This window comes from Rhinolophus sinicus, linkage group LG12, assembly GCF_036562045.2.
Source record: "Rhinolophus sinicus isolate RSC01 linkage group LG12, ASM3656204v1, whole genome shotgun sequence".
NCBI classification, from domain to species: Eukaryota; Metazoa; Chordata; class Mammalia; order Chiroptera; family Rhinolophidae; genus Rhinolophus; species Rhinolophus sinicus.
In genome coordinates, this window is record NC_133761.1 from 49,279,744 (window position 1) to 49,302,112 (window position 22,369).

Here is a 22,369-nt window from a genome sequence, read left to right on the forward strand (position 1 = left end):
ACGGAGAGTACCCAAGGAAGGATAAGAACCCCTTGGATGGGGGGGTTCTTTCCCTAAGGCTGTGGTACAGATATTCCTGAAGCTGCCAGGTTTTCCTGGACCACAGAGGGTCCCCAATCTTTTGGCAAGCAGGAAGCAAACATCTGTGTCGCAGGTGTGCCACAGTTGGTGGGTGGGCGTGCAGGAGTCAGGATGCTGCACGGAGCATAAAGCTCAGAACATACAGTGTCCATGTTGTGAGAGCCCAGGAAACAAGCCTCAGGCGATAGGTGAGCCATAACTGGTGCAGGTGCACGGTGCATTGTGTCTATAGGGAGCTAATTGGTCACTGGGCTTAGGCTGGGACTGGAAGGTTTCCAAGAGGCTCTGCACACTCTCAGTGTGCTAAGCTGGAACGGAGGACCCCCAGATGTCCTCACACACCCACACTGCTGATTGTGCAGCAGCAGGAAGAAAAAGCAAACACGAGAATCAGGAAGAGCCCCCTTCCTCCTTTAGTATCCCTCCAGCACCTCCTACTGGCAAAGTTTAGCATTGCGTCCACTATAAAGGAAATTCTAAGAGCCCTATCCATGATCTCAGAGTGGGTTCAATGGGGGTAAATTGGGGGCTGAGAGTCAAACAACTGGCATAGAAGGTAGGGAGGGTTGCGGATTAGAGAGGTTTGCTCTTACTTGGCATGTAACTCACATGTAACTTATCACTCCATATGATCCGAGTCTTTCTGGTGTGAAGGTGTCTCCAGAAGGAAAAAAGTCCATGCTTGGATTTGGTTTGGGATCTCCTTGGAAATCTTTCAAATTTTATGGTGTTCATATAACTGTAATTATTAATTCCAGGTCTGAAACAGTGTTTGAAAGGTATCTGAATAGGATCTTAATTTTGATTCCAGGTCTGAAACAGTGTTTGAAAGGTATCTGAATAGGATCTTAATTTTGCTTTAGTAGTTTATTGATGGTATTTGAGGAACATTTAAATTTTATCTAGAAAGTTTTATCTAGAAAAAACAAATTGTCATTTAATGTTTAAACTCATTTTTTTGTTATTAAATATATGAGATATAATCTTATTTCGCATTCTACTACTTATCCTTTAGGACAAAAAACGCATAGTTAACCTGAATCCTTTCCCATAAATACATGCTTTCTTTGTGCCAGATGCTTAAATGTCATTGAACTGTTTTAAAGTAGTTGTATTTGATCTCTGTGAAACAGATGGAAGTAGTTGTTATACAAACCTTATTTAGAATATAGTCTTTTTTCCCTCCCCTGATTGCATATATATATTTGGCAGTGAGCTTTCTCTTCTAGTTGTGAATGAATTGTGGGCAGTCTCCAAATCTAAACACACCCTAATTTCAAAACACACAATCCTGAGGGCCCAATTCCTGTTTACTGAGGAACAAAAATCTAGTGAAACCACATAGTTACTAAATACAGAACATCCTACTGAGTTTTTAAAACCCAAAAATCTTTATAGTTTATTCAGGGTTACTGACTATTATTGAGTTCAGATAATAAAGACTCTTCAAAGCAGTACTTAACATATAAAATTGGTTAAATATATCTTTTGTTTCCAACTTTTAATATCTACTCCTTATATGGCCTGGTGAGTTTGTGAGTAGGTGGAAAGTGATGGACTATGGAATAGGGAATTGAGGAGTAGTTGAGGTACATTCCTTCTTATTTTTTTTATTATTATTTTTAGTGTGTGAAAGACTGACATCAAGTCAAAAGTGTATGTAAAATTGTCCATGCATAACTGTTGGTTGAATTGTGTTTTTCAGATAATGGTTCAATTTTTCCTTTATTTCATAGTCAAGAAACAAAAAAAAGATCTTAAATATTAAAATAAAACTAGACCTCAAAGTGAATCCTATTAGAAGTTCAGTTGAAAAAATTTTTTAAAAAGGGCCGAAAGAATTCCATATCCCTTTGTAATTAAACAGCTCTAATCCAATTAGAAGGAGGGGGTGGGAAAGCAGGTAGGCTTGAAAGAATTAGAGGTTTAAATTTACACTTCTCAGGATTGGATTTCATAGGCATGCTTTATGGTTTTAGTAATCTTGACCTAGGGTAGTAGTTGACGTACCATAAACTTTAACCTGGAAGAAGGATATAACGCATAACACGTGTCACATGATAGCATCCTCAAAAGTATATACCGTATTACATTAATGAAAATGAATTGGATTAACCATCTGTGTTCCTATACTTCCTAAAGGTATTTAATTGATTCTTGTTTTAAGCAACATTAATCATTCGTGTCTTCAAACAAATGTGAGAGGGGTATTGACTTTCTCTGTGTAGATGTTTTAAAACTATCATACTCTCATGTTTCGTTCTTTTATTGAGTTGGTTCATGCAATCCCTACAAATATGCTTATTTTCAACTGCAAATGTGCTTAAGGTGAATTTCAGAATTAAAAAGGAAAGCTTTAGATCTTGTATCGCTTACAGACTCTATAGACTTAATAAAACCCAGAAATTATATTTCTTGTACATCTAGGATGTGATATTGCCTGCCAAATCATGAAGTTAGTGACTAATTTCTTACAGCTACGCTTCTTTTTAGATCAACTATCTCTAGTGAATTCCTGGATAATGAAAGTTAAAAGGATTAACACTGCTGCATTGGAAATATGAGGAAATAAATGACATGGGATTGTTCATATACATTTTTCATCTTATTTTAACAGGAGACTGTAATTTGATTAGTGCTATCCAAAAGGTTGACTTGTTGGAGAACAGTTAACATTTTTATGTTCCCTTTTGGCTTCTAGAGTTGTTGGCTATTTATTCTTTGCCGGTAGGTTCTCTGAGCACTCCTTTTTCACATTTATTTTTTGGTTTTGCTTGGTTGCTTGGTCTGGCCATGCAAAACTGTGGTGTCTCTGCTTCATCACCTGGCAGCAAGCTACAAGCTGTTTGCCTTCCAGCCAGCTGGCCTCTCTGTTTCTCAGAATCTCCTAGATCAGCATTGACAAAAGCTGTTTGTTCAGACAGGAAATTTCCACTTACCATCTCCTAGTCAACGTTACTGAACCTTCAGTTCTCATTCCTTCCTTCCTTAGGAATCTTCCCTGCTACAAGTCCTCCCATTACAGACTCTTAAAAGCCTCACCTTTAGAGCACTTAGCCTAGATATTCCACACATACACACTTCTCTGTATTCTTGTCCTTTCCAATATTATGAAAGTGCTATGTCTATTTTTTTCCTTAGTATTTGTATTACTTTGGCACATAGTGAGCACTACAAAAAATTGTTACCAAATGAATGCAAAATTATTTATGGTGATTTTAACACTAGCCTTGACACGTTCTCTTAAATAGAATATCTTTTAAAATATCAAGGTTTTGATCATTGTTTTCATGATGGCACGTATTTTAAGGAAGAAAGAATAACTGTGATCAGATGTTCTACAAAGTGAGTTTGACGATTAGTTTTTATTTTTACACTTGAATCAAGGACTTGCATTCTCATCATTGTGACAGGAAGTCGAGTGTCTAATGGTGTATTACAGAATCTGTTACCCTAAGTGGAGGGCAGTGGTTGAGCTGCTTGAATTAACACCTCACATTTTCCCAACACACCTATGTGCACACCAAGATTACCTCCTTATATGTCCAGGAAGGAGGCTGAAAGGGAGATTGTATTCAAAACACTTTGGTCTTCTTCCTGCTCCAGACCTTCTCCTTTTCCTTACCCAGCCACTCATCTTGTTTTCAATTACTAGACCCAATGCAGAAATGCATCCCTTGAAATTTACTGTCACTTAACACTGAAATGTTTGCTCTTTCAGCTACCAGTGTTACCCCTTAATCTTTCCTTTTTGAGTCTCTTTACTAACTTAGCGTCCTACAGAGGGATGTATCATCCTGGGTGGGTACCAGTTAGACCATCCATTAATTCTCAGTCCTGTGCATCCAGTGCTTCCTTATTTTAATCAGTAGTTATAATATTTTCCTTACCGTCCTGAAAATAATTGATGGGTAATTCAATCTATCTACATATATAACTTAAATCATCTAATATCTGCACTATAATATAAAGTAGAAATAACAAAACAATCTGTATTATAGGATTGATTTAATTATGTAAATGGTTAGAAATGATTGGAACAGAAGATATAATGATTTAAAGAAATTTGTCATTTATTGGTAATCACCTTGAAGACAGTAGCTAAACATGGCTTCATCACTACTAATAGGATTTTCTAAAATGGCAAACATTTAGTAAAGTTGAAGTCACTAAAGTTTCTTAAATATGTTCGGTGGACCCGTTTCTGGAAAATTCCATGTACATTAAAGTAGCGTTTTTAATATTTAATTAAATATTAAAATAATGTATATAAAATGATAGTCTATGCTAATACCTTGAAAAATACTTTGTGCTTACACGTTTTCTTTTCCAGTTTATGTTTTTGTACATAGTACAGTTCTAGGAACTATGCTGGTACCCCCACCCCCTGAAAGGAGAATATAGTTTTGTTGAGCAGCTAAAATTCATATAAAATTGTAATTATTATATAAGAATTCAAGTGCTAACATTAAATGAAATAATAGTTTCATATAAAATATAAGGCACTTGAAGTCCCAACCTTTAAAAAGATCATAAAGCTGAATTGTTTGGGGGAAAGAGATGTGGTATCCATATGTAGCTCAGAGCACAAGTATTGCTTGAATGTGTTGACTGCAGGTTGTCGCCACCAATTCAACACCAAAAGAAGTCCCCAATTTGGGGTGTGTGAGGGGAGAGAGACTATTCAAAGCAAGATCAATTGTGACATAGCACAGCTATGGAACAGGATGTCTGTGAGACAGCTCCACAGTGATACAGCTTAGTCATGATACCACATGGCTATGTAACAGCTTACATAAGGCTGCCCGGGCAAGGCGGTTCTAGTGTCACAGCTCTGCTCTGGTGAGATCTCTGCCCTGCTGTGGTATTACAGCTTGGGCTGGGAAAACATAGTCTTCAATGGAAACTAAAAGTATCTACCACTGAGACAGAGGTGAAGCTGGCTTATATAGAGAAGAGTTCCTGTCCCCAGTCCCTGGTTGGTCTGTTATCATGCAAATGAAGACTCCAAATCCTCTCAGTTTGATTGGTTCATAATGCACTGTCCTGATTGGTTGGAATGAGCCATTCTGATTGGTTGGTAAAAGTTCAAGTGAGGATATAGCTGCACAACTCCGAACGGACGGGGAAAGTCTCAGTCTTATTGGTCGAAATAAGATCCTAGGAACTCTCTTATAGATGGCCGGAACACGCAGGAAGCATGAAGCTCAGTGCAGCTTTTCCCTGAAGCACAGAAAGAATGAGAATAATGACTGATTACTGATTAGTAATGACTACTAGATCTTTTATAAATATGAGCCTAATTATTCACTAGGAGTTCTTTTGAACAGGCATTTGCATTCTCTGGGTCGACAAATGGAAAGATGCCTATGCCAGATTTCACACTTCCCTGAAAAATTCTGATCCAACTACTGACCTACTATAAATCACAGGCCTGTCTTTAATATGTGCTGACCTGAAACTAAGATATCCAAGATTTCTACTATTTGGAAAGAGAGGATGAGAGAAGAAAAAAGATCTGCTATTACTGCTATCCTCAAATTCTTTATAAAGTAGATGGAGAATAAATCTGTAATGGATAAAAAATAGTTTGTAGTGACTTTTATGTTAGCTTAACACTAGCTTTGATCCCTGCTATTTTTTCTTGTATTTTAATTCTAAATGTAAACCTTGTTTGATAATGGAAACACTTGTTTGCTTCTCCTTTTAGTGCAGCTTCTTTTGGTCCCCAAGGAGGTCTCCCCTCAGAAGAATATGAATTTCACATCCCTGTGTGTGGTGTCAAATTGTTTATAAGCACCCTGTCTGTCTCTACTAGCCATCGTTTTTATATTAATTATATTCTGTGATCTGCCTCTTGCTTCTTTCTTTGAGAAGATTAACAACTTTTTAGCTTGGTAGAGTATGGAAAGTATTTCTTGCACATTCACTCTTTAATAACTATTCAGCTCTCCCGGGAGGACAGTCTCTTCTGACACATATACTAAACATTTCCCAGTAATTTTCCATGATGGCAAGCAAGCATTAGAGAAATGGTACAGTTGGCTAGCAACCATAACACATTTTCCCAAACCAATGCCATAAATCTTCACTGTACCTCCTCTAAATCCCTTTATACTGCTGATGCTACAGGAATGTACTTATGGCTAGGAATATTATAGTTTATGTAGAAGACTTTCAAGTTTAGTTGGTATATGATCATATAAGGTAGATATTTTTCAATGGTAGTGAATGTTGATTGTTTTAATAAGTACCTGCTAAGAGCTTTGGTGATTACTAAAGCTGGGTCGTGACTTGAAATTATGCATGAACAGTAATAACATTTGATTATTTTGACATATTAGCTTGAGAGGTCTTCACCTTTCCTCCTTATTGCCCATGATTGCAACAACCAAAATTTAACTAGGCAATAAATTTATTAAAGTAATAAATAGTCAGTTCTCTTAATAAAGATATAAAACGCCTATTATGTTTTCTTCAGTAAACTTGTTTAAGAAGTTGAATGATTCCAGATGGCATCTCGTGTATTTGGCTCTGAATTTTTTTGTTTACTCACATATTTTTGGTTTAAATACTCAAGATTTTCATATTCCTGAAGCGGGTTCAGCCTTTAGAGATGAATTTTAGATTGCTATGTGTATGTGGCCACCATCTTGCAAATTCCCATCAGCCCTTGGCATTTAAAGATATCCCAGTTGTTTATTGTACCTGGGGAAGAAAGATCTGTGGGGCTGTAGGATGTAAGTCTGTGGACCATAAAAAGTATATCTCTTGAAAAGCTCATTTTCAGGATTAGAAGATGTATGATTCCACAAGTAGTATATAGACCACCCATAAACTCTTGAATGTGTAATGTTCAAAATAATATTTTAAATTATCCATTAAATAATGCAGAAGCATTTCCCCTTCAAATTGCTAAGGCCCCAGTCCAACACTGAAAAGGCTATTTCATCCATAATGTACTTAACATACAGATTTTTCTTCTAAATAAAATGAGACACTCTAACCATAAGATGGATGGTTGTCAAATAAAATGATAGATGTCAAATATGTAAGTAAATAACTACAGGCTAATGTGATTAGTGCTAGGATAGAGTTCTGTGGAAGAACAGGATAGTTCTTGAAGAGGCAACAATTATTTGATCTTGGGGTATATATCAGAAAATATTACTAAGAACAATGTCAGAGAGTTTACTGCTTATGTTTTCTTCTAGAAGCTTCATGGTTTTGGGTCTCACATTTAAGTGTTCCCTCCATTTTGATTTTATTCTTGTATATCGTGAAGAACATAGTTAAGTTTCATTCTTTTGCATGGGTCTCTTCAAGTTCCCCAACAACATTTATTGAGGAGACTTTTCCTTACCCCATTGTGTATTCTTTCCTCCTTTGTCATATATTAAATGACCATATATTCATGGGTTTATTTCTGGGTTCTCTATTCTGTTTATTGACCTATGTGTCTGTTTTTATGCCAGTACCATATTGTTTTGATTATTATAACCTTGTAGAATAGTTTGATATCTAGTAGCATGATACCTCCAACTTTGTTTTTCTCTCTTAAGGTTGTTGTGTCTGTTTGGGTCTTTTGTGGTTCCACATAAATTTTAGGTTTATTTCTCCCATCTCTGAGAAAAATGCCTTTGGTGTTTTGATAGGGATTGCAATAGACTCTATAGATTGCTTTGGGTAGTAAGGACATGGTAATAGTGTGTGTTTCCATTTATTTCTATCTTCTTCAATTTCTTTCTTCAATGTCTTATAATTTTCCAAATCCAGGTCTGTTACCTCCTTGGTTAAATTTATTACTAGGTATTTTATTCTTTCTGATGCAATTGTAAATGGGATTGTTTTCTTAATTTCTCTTTCTGACAGTTCATTATTGGTGTATAAAAATGCAACTGATTTCAGAATATTAATTTTGTATCCTATTTTACTGAATTTATTTATGAGTTCTAACAGTTTTTTGGTGGAATCATTGAGGATTTCTCTATATAGTATCATCTACAAATTACGACAGTTTTACTTCTTTCTTTTCAATTTGGATGTCTTTTATTTCTTTTTCTTGTCTGCTTTAATCTTTCAATTAAAAAATACTGTTAACTATATATCATGAATTGTACTGGTCAGTAGGACCATAGAGATGGTCCCTTTTAAGATGAGATATGACCCTTTTCCTCAAGAAGCTCCTGTCACTAGAAGATGAGTAGGCATATATGTACATCATCAGTCAGACGTGTGATAAGCACAGCATAAAACATAGTAAACACAAGTCTCTGTGTTATCAGTCTAGAGAGAGATTAACGATAATGAGGATCTAGATGGTCAGGGCAGGTTTTCCAGAGGAGTTTATATCTAAGCAAAACCAAGGGCACCAAGCCAATGTGGGTGAAGCATACTCCAGGTAGAAGATGTGGTGTGATGGTGTGAAGTATTGGGTATGTGACTGTGCCTTCAGCAGTGACTCGGAACACAAGGAGCAGAGCAAATGTAGAAGCAAATTAGTGAGTTTAATGTAACTGTCCGTCTATCTAGAGCCACATATTCTTCAAAACACAGGCCTTGTCTTCTCTGTTTTATGATTCTTTCTCACACTAATGTAGTCCAAAGTATTTTTTACCCAATAGCATGATAAAATCATGATCTCAAGCTATGGAAATCTTAGAATAATTGATGGAATACAGAAAAAAAATTACATAAATAAATGTGTTACTGTGTTTAAGTCCAAAATAATTAATTTCATAAATATAGAATAAAAGAAATGGAATAGAGCCTATAAATACAAAAATAATTCAGAGGTCTCTTAGACTGATAACTTAAAGCTTGTAGGTTACTCTTCACCGAGAATGTTCCTTAATTCTTGTACTAACAGGAGCAGTCTTTCTGGAACAATCGAGTTGAGAATCAGACTCTATCATGGGAGTTTCAGTTCACACTTGGGAGAATGACACTATTGTGTGTGCCTCATTTGTAAGGGATCAGAAACATACTCAGAGAGAAACTATGATTGTGATGAAATTCACATCCATGCCATGAGTTGTAAAGAATCAGAGTATAGAACACAGCACAGAAAACAGAGGGGGGAAATTTTAGTTTTCTCAAATATTTGAAAGAAATTTGTAATTGACCCCAGAGAGCAGACAATCTTCTCTAAAGATGTAATAACAGTTTAAGGAGACAATGAATTGTTGTCACTTGAGGTGTGTTAGTGAATGTTGAAGAGAATTTAATCATCAACGGGACAGGAAGGTTTTACCAAACATCATTTCCCCAAATTTGCTCCATGGACCCACTGGGATCCCTACAATTTTTTCCAAGGAGGCCTGCAAGGTAAAATCTATTTTCATAATAACACTGAGATGTTATTTGCCTTTTTGACAGTGTAAACATTTGTACTGATGGTTCAAAAACAGTGGTACGTAAAAATGCTTGTGCCTCGTCATGAATCAGGTCAGTGACACCATACTGATTCACCATTTTAATTCTTCACTGACATGCACTTGCAGGAAAAAGAAAAAAAAAAAAAGCCAGCTTCATTTAAGAGTGTCCTTGATGAAGTAGTGAAAATTACTAATTTTATTAAAACTCAACTCCTGAGTATATGTCTTTTTAATACTTTGTGCCACAAAATGGAAAGGACACACAAACTGTTTCTGGTATACAACAAAGTACAACATTTTGATTAAAAGCACTTGTGTGATTAAGTTATGAATTAAACTAGCCCTTTTTTCATTGAACACCATTCTTGTTTGAAAATCTGACTGGCAAACTGGTTATTAATACCTTGGCATTTGGTAGACATTTTCTTGAAAATAAACAAAACAAACCAGTTACTTCAAGGAAAACAACTGGCAGTATTTGCTGCCACTGATAAAATTCAAGCTCTAAAGTAAAAATTATAATTTTGGAAATTTAATTTTGTAGCTGCCACTACGAGCTTGACAATTTCCATATACTTAAAGACTTTTCTGATAGGATGGGTGATGTCTTTTAAAACTTGATTTTATTTTTAATATCATAAAAGGACATATGCCAATATTTGGAAGTTCTGTGTAACTCAGTGTGGGGAAGAAGAAAGGGGTGTGTGGGACATGGATAGAGTAGCAGTTAGTTCCCTGTACTAGCCATAAAGCAGCACCATCAACCCAAGGGAGCTTTCTAAAGTGAGCAGAAATATCTAATAGAGTGTGAATATAGAAGACTACGCAATTAGTAATTCATATGTAATGACTGTTTGGGGAATTAACTTTATAGTACACCCAGAAAGTCACTTTCTTCTCAGGTTACTGAGGAATTTTGTCCTTCTCTTGTATCTTTAGTTATAATTGTGGCTTACCTTGGCCATCTTTTTTCTCTTGTATATACCTCTGGAGATTTTCTTTGTTTATTTGTTCAAGACCCAGGGGGATTTACTGGGTTCCAGGAGTGGGCTTCTATTCATTCAACCCCTGGCACCAGTACTCAACTAGGTTGAGTCCATGTCAGGGTACCTAAGTTTCAAAAAACAAAACATAAACCAATAAACAAGCTCAATGACTGCATCATATTGTAGCAAGCGGGTTTTTTTTTTTTTTTTTTCCTGGTGAGGTTTTGGGTATAGAATGTGGTTGGGTTTAAAGATAGCAGACTAATTGCTCTGGTAGAGGGTCTCATTTAAATAATAATAATAATAATAATAATAATAATAGTAATAACAACAATAATAGAGGGATTATAAGGATTGGATGGCTTTATATGGTGTACTTTGGTGTGATCCTGTGTCTTAAAACAGCCCTTGCCTTATCAGTGTTCTTGACATTAATATTCTTCTATAATATTACTCCCGTCACTTGTTTGCCAGAAAGATGGGTTTGGTCATTCTAAAAGGCCATCTTTTTACTTGGCTGTAAGTGGTATTATGATAGCATCTGTGGGGCCCATTCTTATATGTGGTAACTATAAATAAATGAGGTGGCATTTATTCCCCTAAAATTCATGGGCAAGGCTGCAATAAACTGGAGGAAAAAAGTAAGATTACTATGCTATTGAAATTCTAGAAGTTTCTAAATTTTTGGAGTAGCTTGGGATATTTGCATTAAATACATCTTCTTTACTTCTTTGGATCCTTTTGTTGTATTACATTCTAAAAACAAAATTTATCAAACCCTCAGCAGATCCACTGACTTGTCATCAAATTCTCTTCCACTGCTAAAAAGAAGCTTCCTTTGAGGAACTAGTTTTTGTTAGCTAACCCCATCTACCAAAAAACTGTATTTCAAAATGATCAGTGAATACAAAACAGAACATAGCTTTGTTTAGGTGAAATATGTAATCTCTAAAATAATGTTGAAGGGATTTTAAGTCCTGAGGACTAGACTGAAACTCAAGATGTAGTTTATTCACACTTGTTAATGCACTTAGAAAGTAGATTTGACTGCTTTGAAACATCTTGTGAATTATATTAAAAACAAACAAACACAAGACTACAAATAAAAATCATCCCAATTCTCCATAAAGAATAGACTTGCACATCTCCGCATTTATAGTCTTCTACATTATGTTAAAATATAGAAGATTTTCTCCTATAAAGAAACAAATTTAGTCTGACACATTTTTAGCTTGATATTATAAATGGTTGAAAGAAGACACTTAGGAAGAAAAAAAGCCTGGAGCCTTTTTTGTGTCAAAAACAAAATCCAGCAGAAAAATCAAAACCTTTTATTTTTTTTCCATGACTTACTAATTAAAGTGCATTTTTCTTTCCCCTAAGAAAAAAATACCCGTAAACAATGATTGCAATAGTTCAATAAGTACTTTTTTTTTTTCTTTAAAAATCTTATGACAAACCTTAGGATCAAATTAATTGCAAATTTAGTTGATTGACTCCTTAATAAGAAATACCACTTTAAAATGAAATTTTTGCATTTTGGAGAATATTATAAACAGCCAAAAAGCAAGAGAGGAAGATTGTATTGTTTTAAAGTATGCTTGAATAAATAGATGTTTTGCAGATCACTAATAGTCAATAACATTATTTGGAAGGTTTGGAGATGATCTGGTTTGCATTAAACATATTTACACTTTCAAATGCCTCATGAATTAAGTCAAGCTTAACTACAAAGAGATGCTAGGAAATATGAAAATATAGAGAGTTTTGCTATATTAAGATCATCATTATCTAAGGGATTCAATTAACCAGATTTTGAAAAACAGCTTGTCTTTGGATTTCCAGAGAGCACAGTCAGATGAACTGGAAAAAATTGAAAAGCACGGCCGATCCTCCAAAGACAAGGAGAACGCCAAGTCTCTGGACAAACCTGAACAGTAAGCGTACCTCAGTACCCTGCAGTGGACATCCAGGCGGCGAGGGGGCCCTCTTTCCACTTGGAAGATGCAATGTCTTCTGTGTATAGTAATTGTTACAAATGATACGAGGATAAACCTCTGTTTATATGAGTTATATTATTCCTCTTAACTTGGCTTTGTTTCCTTAGGTTCCTTTATGAGCTGTCGCTAATCCCCAACTTTTCAGAGCGAGTTTTTTGCATCCTGTTCCAGTCCACATTTTCAGAAAGCATTTGCTCAATTCGACGAAAACTGGAATTACTACAGAAATTGTGTGAGGTGGGTTGTGTTACATAGAGGGTTAAAGCTTGGATTCTGATATTTAATTGTGTTCAGTCATGTTCACATTTCAAAAATGGTTTTTTTTATTCGAAGTCCTCATAAAATTTGAGGGATAACAGGCCCACGGCAGACAACCTATTATGACTTAGCTTCAAGAACAAAGTAATGTTGGGGTAGGCGCATTGGCCCCCCAGGACCTCTTTGTGAGAATGTGGTTATCGTGCATCAACCTCCAGAGATTTAAAAAAAAATTTTTTTTTTTATTAGTTTCAGGTGCACAAAACAATGTAATAGTTAGGCATTTATCATTTATATCCCTCACACTGTGTCAACCCCCCCCCGCCCCCATCCACTATCCCTCTGACATCGCACAGAGCCATTACATTGCCACTGTCTCTATTCCTAATGCTGTTTGTCCCTTCTGCTTTTGCCAAAGCAAAATTTTCACTTTTCATGGACCTCTTACACATAAAACTGCCAATTGAATGCGATTTGAAGGCATTTTATTTACTTTCCTTCATATTTGGAAAGGTCCCTTGACAAATTGTTAATGATTCCAACCAAATGATTTAGGAACAGCTGTATGATCTTCTGAAAACAAAGAATAAATACTTGGCAGCAATTACCAATAATGACATTTAAAACAATTTGTCACAAATCAATAGAACCATTTGTTCTGGTTGTGGTAAATCATTTTGCAAAGAAGTCTTATTAATGGCACGTTTTCAGAGGAAGTGACATGCAAATTCAGGTTAAACTTTGTGTTTTGAAAGAAGCGAGTATGAATTTTTCAGGGATAAATCTACATTTGGAAATTAATTTTTGTAACTATGTCTCTGTAAGTTTTCCCACAACTTATGCCAAAAATGTGTATTGCTCCAGAGGTAGGTACAATTAGGATGATAGCAATGACATTATTTTGTACTGGTTGTCATATTATCTGATCGCCTTATTTATTTTCCTTACAATTACATCATAGAAATGGCCCAGATTGGTATCTCTCAGCTTGCAAAAGCATACCTAAATGCTTGTTAGTGCTACAGTTTTTCTAAAGTCCACTTTGGAGACATTTCTCTTCAAATAGAGCTAATAATGAACAATGATAAAGTTTGGATATGACCTCAAATTATTAACATAATATGAATATCTGCAACTGACTTAAGATAGTTTCAATAAAACTTTGCATAAGAGAGAAATTGTTCTTTATCCTGTTTTACAGACATTAAAAAATGGCCCAGGAGTTATGCAGGTTCTGGGTTTGGTTCTTGCCTTTGGTAACTACATGAACGGTGGAAATAAGACTCGGGGACAGGCAGATGGTTTTGGATTAGACATTCTTCCGAAGCTGAAAGATGTCAAAAGCAGTGTAAGTATTTTGTATGAATGTATCTAGGCAAATTGAGGATTAGATGTTTTGTTTAATAATAAGTTTGACTACAAATCAGTTGTAACAAATGTTTCTTTATGTTCCATGGTGGAAATTTTCTTTGTTTTGAATTAGATAAAAGTAATGGTCATCATATATTTGTGATTAGGTGAATAATAATGTTTCTTAAGTGAGTAGTTTTGAGTTCTATGCCTAAGGAATAATTGCATAAACAATATTTTAAAATAAAAATAAGTATTTTTTCATTTTTTTTCTGTACCATGTCTGCTAATATTTATCCTTGTGGACTCATAAATTAGACTGTATCTACATTGTTCTTTCCGTCTATGTTAAGCAAAACAAGGACAAGTGAAAGTAGTTTCTAAATAAAATATGAAAGACGATTCTGTTCCTCTCCTTGATACGGGTATGTGTGGGAATGTCTAAGCCCTTTTGCAGGCCTGATTATATTTTGATCCTACTTCTACAGTTGTGTTTGTTTAAAATTAACATTTAAACAATTATAAGAGTGTCAGTAGAAATCTAATATTAGGGAAACAAGCATAATGGTCAGAGTTAAAGTCTAAGATTATAAACTTAGAAAATAAAGGAATTCTGTTTCTCTGATAAAAATATCTCCACACAGAACTGTATGATGAAGGAAATTATGGATATGTTTTTATAATATTAAGCTTAAGTAAACAATTGGATCATACAAATGAAAATATATAAAATTGTCCTTCCTAGATAATGAAATAATCTCCCTCCTAAGAAAGAGATACGATTTTATTTTGTTTTCTGTTGGTCAACAACTTATTTGTTTATTCATACATCCACTCATACATCTGTTTAACTTTCTTTCATTGGGCTTGTATGAAATGCCAGACACTGTGCTTTTCCAAAATGTAATAAAGTATAGTCCCTTCTTGGAACACCAACAACATATAATTTTTGTGATTTTTATGGTTATATTTATTCAAATACTATTATATTTGTATGACATACACTTTCGTAGGAACTTCTATTATGTCAGCCTTATAAAGCACATTTGTTCAAAAACAAAAGCACTGTAAACACATGGTAGTTCTTGAGTAGTTCTTAACAACTGCTTGTTGTATTGAAACAGTAACTTTTGCAGATAACATTGGAATATAAAAAACATTGACATAATGTTTAACTTACAAAAATGTATCTGAAGTAGATTCTGATAATCATTATATATGAATAAGGGATTCTTTTTATTTGGTTGATATATCTTATTTAATCTCCCAATCTGTTAAATTTCCTTTAATTTAAATAATTAAGGAGTAATCGAGATAAAGATTAATGAATCAAGAAGAAGGACTTTAAAAAAAAATTGCATTCTCATAAGAACCATGAAAGGTCTTCCTGATTTGGTTCTTTTTCTATAATACAAATATAACTGTATTCTTTAGTGCTGTTTGTTGACATGCATTGACAGAGCTCTTACTCAGATCACTCAGAATTTTAACTCAGCATGCGATCAGTACACATTTAATAAATGTTTTGTTAACTGATTCAGATACTGCTAATCAAGTTAGGAAAGAGAACTGAAGTCAAGTTGCTTAAGTCATTTTGCAAGCAAATCCTTTTTCTAATAAATATGTTTTATTATCATTATTGCTACCTATTACTGTGTAATGGATATTGTGTTAGTATTGTTATCATTACTACTACGACTAGGTCTACTAGTACTACTACTGCATATTACTATGACAGAAGTCTCTGATAGTTACGTTACCATATCATGTCAAACTTGATTGGAAAGAGATATTATTCTTTTTATAAATGGGGGAAATTATGGTTAAACTCAACATTCCAAGGAACACAGTATCATAGGGTTTGTTTTTAAAATATATATTTGATCTCTCACATTCAGATTACCTAGTACTAAATTTGAACAATGCAAAAAACCCCAAAAAACATACACAATGCCTCCAAATGTTCCAGAAATCAGATGAAAAGCTGTTTTTTGAATAACTTTAGAATGAAACAATTTTACATTGTTTTACTATAGAACTACATACATTGCATTATTTATAGGTGCATTGATATGAATTCCACAATCTTAGTTTCCACAATTTATAATATGTATTTGTGTTCTTAAAGCTTCTGATTACTTAAAATACTTAACTTTTTTTATTTCCCTAATCAATGTATTAACAAGACAGTAAAACTTAACTGTTGAAGTGATACTTGCTGGTCCAGTGAAATGGCAACATTTAATCACTTCAGTTAAGATAGTAGTTATACCTCTTAATAATAAAACATAAAAGTAATGAACTAATTTTCTGACCAAGGAGAGTGAAAATTGGAAGGTATTTACAGTTGAGACCCTATCCTTAAACAGCTATACTTCCACTTGGACCTTAGCTGGGAATTCTGGGGGAAAATAAGATAGTCTCTGCCATTAAACTCCTTAGATACAGTCACTAAAGTAATTTGAAATATCGAATTTCATATTTCGTTCTAACTGTTCTCATCTATATATGCTGATTTACTGGAATTTATTTAACACTATATATTTACTATTTTTAAAAACATATTTTTACTTTGGTCTTTCTGCCTAGGACAATAGCAGAAGCCTTTTGTCATATATCGTTTCCTATTATCTTCGAAATTTTGATGAGGTAAGACAATTTTTACATATAGTCATAATTTGTTATTCTTTATTGTTTAATGATTTGGCATTGTTTGTTTTTGATGGGTTGCCATTGCTACTGTTGTATTAGTCTTATTTATATTAACCCTGATTTGTTTAAAAATTATGTGTTTCTTGCTAATTAGGATGCTGGAAAAGAACAGTGTGTCTTTCCATTACCAGAACCCCAGGACCTCTTTCAGGCCACACAGATGAAGTTTGAAGATTTTCAAAAAGATCTCAGAAAACTAAAGAAAGACTTGAAAGGTAACATAATCTTAAAGAACTTTATAATCTTAATGAAACTCATGTTTGTTATTTATGCTGTTTTCATGAGCGAAGACAGAACTTTCAATGTTTCTGAAGAAAAAGTCTTTACAGACTTGTAGAACTAAAAATTGTTTGGTGGAGCAAAAGAAAATAATTTACCAATAATCTTATTATTTTGTCGTTTATGAAGTTATGTGTATTGCAAATTTAGTTATTGAATAGTATCTTGGTGATTTGAATAGCAATCTCTTTCATCAGGAGCAAGTTTGACTATTTTATTTTCACTTTATAGCCAAGAACATTTGCACATTTGTCATGTCATTGTTAAAAGATGAATAGTCCCTCCCAACCAACCCTCCCTTGATATACTTGCTCAAGATTTTGTAGCTTGTGAACTTTCATGGGGACAAATATCTCCTTTCACATATTTGGTCAGGGGAAGAAAAAAAACACAGGGGAAAAGAACAACACATGCCTGTATGTTTTATTGTTCATTCAGAAGCGTTATATCAAATCATTTTGAAGAGCGTCTAAAATTCTTCGTATTTCTAAATTAAAAGTAACATTTACACAAAAGCAAATAGTTTACAATTTTCAAAATTATTTTTTATAAATAAAATCCCTTTTATCCCCTTTTTATGAAGTTTCTTAATGTTATGGAGTTGAGAACACCTCAGCTATCTATTTAAGCCCCTGTCTAACTCCATGAAGCACAGACAGGGAGTGAATAAATTTACATGAGATTTTCAACTGATGTTGTCTTACTAGATGAAAAGGAGAGGCTTGGTTACCCCCGTGCAGAGACCAAAAGGATGATATAAATTTTTAAGAGATTCTACCCCAATTTTGAAATGCTTATCCATATTGATCTGTAATCACATTTATGGAGTTGTTCTATATTCTGGTTACAGATGCTTTTATATGGGTTAAAGTCAACACAGAAACATCATATAGTAGTTTGCTTGTAGTTCCTAAACACTCAGCAACATTTATTATGGGCCCGATGCATATCAAGCATTTGTAGGTGATAATGTGTGCTCAAAGATGCAATCGTCACTGAAATCCTGTTGCTTAGGTGTCCCCCTCTTAAAACCTCCCATATGGGTGCTCATTGCTTACGCCCAAGAATTAGTGCCTTGTCTTTAAAAAATAATAGATAAAAGATGTTATATTTGTATAATACTGTGTTGCTATGTATTTACATATGATTTTTTAAAAACAATTGAAAAAACGAAACAAAAAAAAAACAACGGTTGGCCAGTTAGCTCAGCTGGTTAGAGCATGGTGCTAATAGTACCAAAGTTGCCAGTTTGATCCCCACATGGGCCACTGTGAGCTGAGCCCTCTTTAAAAATAAAAACAAAAAACTTTTCATGTTATAGTATTTATCATACTTCAAAATTATATGAGATATCTTGGTTTGCTTATTAAATTCTTCCTTCTCTCTGTTCCTCTGTCTCTCACTCTCTCAGTGCTAAAGGCATTTCTAGGTTATCAGGAAAATATTTCACACTTTGATCAACAATTAAGTCTTGCAAAGTAGAACTTCATAGTTTACAGGTGATTTGATAAAAGAGAAGAATGGCAGTCTTACTACCCGGAGGTTTATGTTTACTTTGATTGGTGGGTTACTTTGGAATGTTACCTCATTTGTTTTTCATATCTACATGCTTTCTTACTACAGCTATTAACTATACATGCAGCCGTGAAAATGGAAAGTTCTCACAAGACTTAGAGCTAAACAGAGAGAACTAACACCAGATGGTGGGGTTGAAAAGGTTGAGTGGCCACTGCTATTGTACTATAAGGTTGGTGCAAAAGTAATTGCGGTTTTTGCAATGATTTGTAACCTGTTAAATCACAATTACTTTTGCACCAACCTAATATTTCCTCTTGTACATCTGTCTTCTTGAGCAATGTGGTAACCACAGAATATTCAATATTGAAGGAGTATCTTAGCAATTTGTGAGTGCCTCAGAGGGTTCAGAAGTTAACAATTTTAACCTGAAGGGTTTACTCTTTATATAAGTATAGACAAACTCTCTGAAAGGCCTGATCCTTCATCTAGCACCTATGGCATTTCCTTACCATAGTATTTCCTCGAGTTTGTCCATAGCTTCTTACAGTTCGGTGCCCTAGAAATGCAGTGTTTTCATGACCAAATGAATATAAGGAATTCACAATGTTGTCTGAAAGAAGGGTTAACAGTAGTTCCCTGATTTATTTGAGTACAGAGCCCTTTTCTCACACACTATCTGGGAGGTTCTCTAGTCAGAGCAATACATTTTAAGAAATGCAAGCCTGGTACCATGTTAGTAACAGAAACATGGAGGAGCTTACAGTGAAGGTGGGGAAATGAAACTGTAGTTCATGAAGTAATGTAATTATGTATTATCGGTCTTGTAAAATGAAAACAGCTTGAAGAGCTATTTATAAGGCTGTCAAACTCTGAGGTATCCTTTAAAAACTGACAAGAATAATAATCATACCTCTTATTTTCTGCTTTTACACGATTTTAGTTTTTGTATAGAAAATAAGATGTTTTATGACACAAGGAAGGAAAACTTATGAGCTAAAATTTGGCTAAATTCAATTTCTGGGAAGGGTTTGGCATGAACATAGCATTTCATATCAACAAGGCATAAAATGAAACGCCCTCATGTCCCTTTTTGGAATGAGATGGGTATAAATAGATATGCACATTTATCTCACTAAATGAGAGTCAAATGAGAAATCATTAGATTATGTTATTTTGGAAATAGTTAGTTAAAAATAATGTCTACTTTGATAAATGTAGCCTACTAAAAATGATTCCTTCTCATTCATCTAAGAAGATTCAAATAGCTTGTCCCCTTATTGTCTGAAGCATGTTTTCAGAAGATTTAAAAAATAAGATGATGTACGTAAATAATTTATCTCAATACCTTCCATCTGATAGCCAATAAATATTGGCTATTCATAAGACGAAAAACAGAACAAGTAGTGCGATTAGTTTGTTAAGACAGATAAAAGCTTTTAAGTTACTCACCCTCTGGCTGTATCACTTCTGCTTCTGCTTTGAGACTTGACTTTTTTATTTCTAAGGAAAGACTGAAAAATAATGCCATGGCTGAGACATTTCATAAGACAACTGAATTTCTTGTCAACATTTTATAAGTGCATCCACTGTGTTTGATTTATATACTTGTTCCCGAAGTTTCCACAAGTCTTCCGGGTACTCCTCTGGCTGTCTGAGCTCAGTGACATGTAGTTTGTTAAGCAACTTGATCTGCTTTTGATCTCTTCTGGCTGTCAGCAGCTTTTCTATATGCAGTCATGCCAAATGATGATGATTTCTGTTCCAGTGTCTTTCTTGGGTAGAAATTATAGCACTTGCCACAGGACCTAAATCAACTCAACACGTACAGAGCACTGAGTAATTAGGTTACTGGTACTGGGCATGAATGTTTTCATGCAAATTCTTCTCTGTATCCTCTACCCCTCTCCCACCTTTAATACCTGACTTGAAAATGTTTAAAATTCATTAACTTTATCTTCAAATTGAAGTAATGTCTGTGTCCAGATATATGTAAAAACCTGTCTTTAAACTTGTTTGTATTGATTTATATTTGTTTATACCAGTTATATATACAATTGTAAATTTCTGACATTTATTTTTTGTTTGAGGAAAGAAAAAATGATGTTATAAACTCAGTTCAGATGTAACCAATAGCTTCTTTTAAAATAACTTTTTATTATGATTTTAAAATAAATATCATTTCAGCATTGGAACATCAGACAACATTGAAAAATATAGAGTAGAATATATATTATCTGTAATGCTATAGCCCAACGATAAAATGTAAATATTTTGATATATTTTTATCTGGTGTATGTGTGTTGAACATGCATGAATTATACCATTGGAATCATGATGCATACAATTTTTGTTCATTCCTATAGTCTCTGCTTTATAGTTGGATAATTTATTTTACATTTACACTCTGTGTTCTTTCTGGTTTTATACTATCTTGACAAATTGTTCAATATTCTCTCCCTGACTCCTCCAATACATTTTGGAAACTATACATAGCTTTTCTGTTAAAGTATTGGCTGATCTTATATGTTAACATATTTTCTTACTTTACATTATTTTATAACATGCTATACATTTATTTAATTATATTTATCTTCCCAAATATGGGCATTTTTGAGCATTCTAACTTATAATTAAACTATTTTTCATCTTTATTCTAGTTTTTTCCAGACTTTTAGTCCTATCATTTTTCTTTTAAAAATTACTGATATTTTTTATAATCATTAGGCAATAACATTTGGCATTATATTTAATCAATCATTATCCTAACATTGTTACATCCCATTTCCCCCTTCCCATTTGGTTGTTCTCTCAATTACAATTGATGGGTGTTAAATTCTTAGTCCCAAAAAGAATGAAAAAATAAATATGTTCCTTTCATTTTTGAATGATGATTTTGTTGGATACAGAAATTCTAGAACAACTTATTTTTCATCAGTATTTTGAAGATAACTTTTTTTTTGCCGTCTCTTATCACTGATAACTCTGTTTTCAATCTAATTGTTATTCTTTTATAGATAGTCTGTCTTTTTGGTGACTTTCATCATTTTCTCAGTATTCTGATTCATCTTTGGCTTTGCTTTAATATGTGTAGTAAGAATTTGTTTGTTTGTTTGTTTGTTTATTTAGTTAGTTTATTATCTCTCTGTACTTAATGAGAACTTTCAACTTGAAGACTAATGTCTTCCTTCATGTCTTAAGAATTCTCAACAATTCTCTGTTCACATATTCATTACTTTTCCCCCCTTTTCCTTGAACTCATTTTATATGTACATTGCAGCTGGTTGGCCTAACCCTCCATGTGTCCTAACTTCTTTTCTGTTTAAAAAAATCCACAGCCACCCCCTTTTGCTATAATTTTTATGCATTCCTCAACATTGTCTTTCAGTTCATTAATTCTCTCTTTGACTCTGTCCAATATGGTGTTTATATTAACAATGCAACTATTTTTAAATCATGATAATTTGTTTCCAGATTTCTAGTATTTTTTTTTACTATACCTGTTTTTATCTTTAATTTCTTGTTTTATATATTATTTTTCCTTTATCTCTGATGTTTACAAAAATATGTTAAAGTCCTTTTTGGATTTTCTATATTTTTGTTCCATCTGAAATGAATCAGTCTTTTATTTGGTAATAGCTGTAAGCTGTCTCTGTACTCATTAGTTTTCTTTGTGGTGTTGGAATGTTGATTAAAAATAGGTGTTAGAAAAATTATAGCCTGTGGGCGCAATGAGGCCTCTTTTTGTAAACATAGTCATACATACCCAGTCATTTCTGTATTGTCTGTAATTGCTTTTGAGTTACATCTG

The 22,369-nt window shown here is 33.9% G+C and overlaps 1 protein-coding gene across 2 annotated transcripts in view; it reads left to right on the forward strand.

The window, feature by feature from the left end:
* FMN2 (formin 2) overlaps positions 1-22,369 on the forward strand; it is a 318,182-nt gene that overhangs the window by 188,032 nt on the left and 107,781 nt on the right. For both annotated transcript variants that reach the window (XM_019746843.2, XM_074316783.1), the window contains 5 exons: positions 12,290-12,381; positions 12,552-12,681; positions 13,904-14,050; positions 16,642-16,701; positions 16,859-16,979. In XM_019746843.2, coding sequence (XP_019602402.2) covers positions 12,290-12,381; positions 12,552-12,681; positions 13,904-14,050; positions 16,642-16,701; positions 16,859-16,979 — 550 coding nt within the window. The remainder of the gene's footprint in view (positions 1-12,289; positions 12,382-12,551; positions 12,682-13,903; positions 14,051-16,641; positions 16,702-16,858; positions 16,980-22,369) is intronic.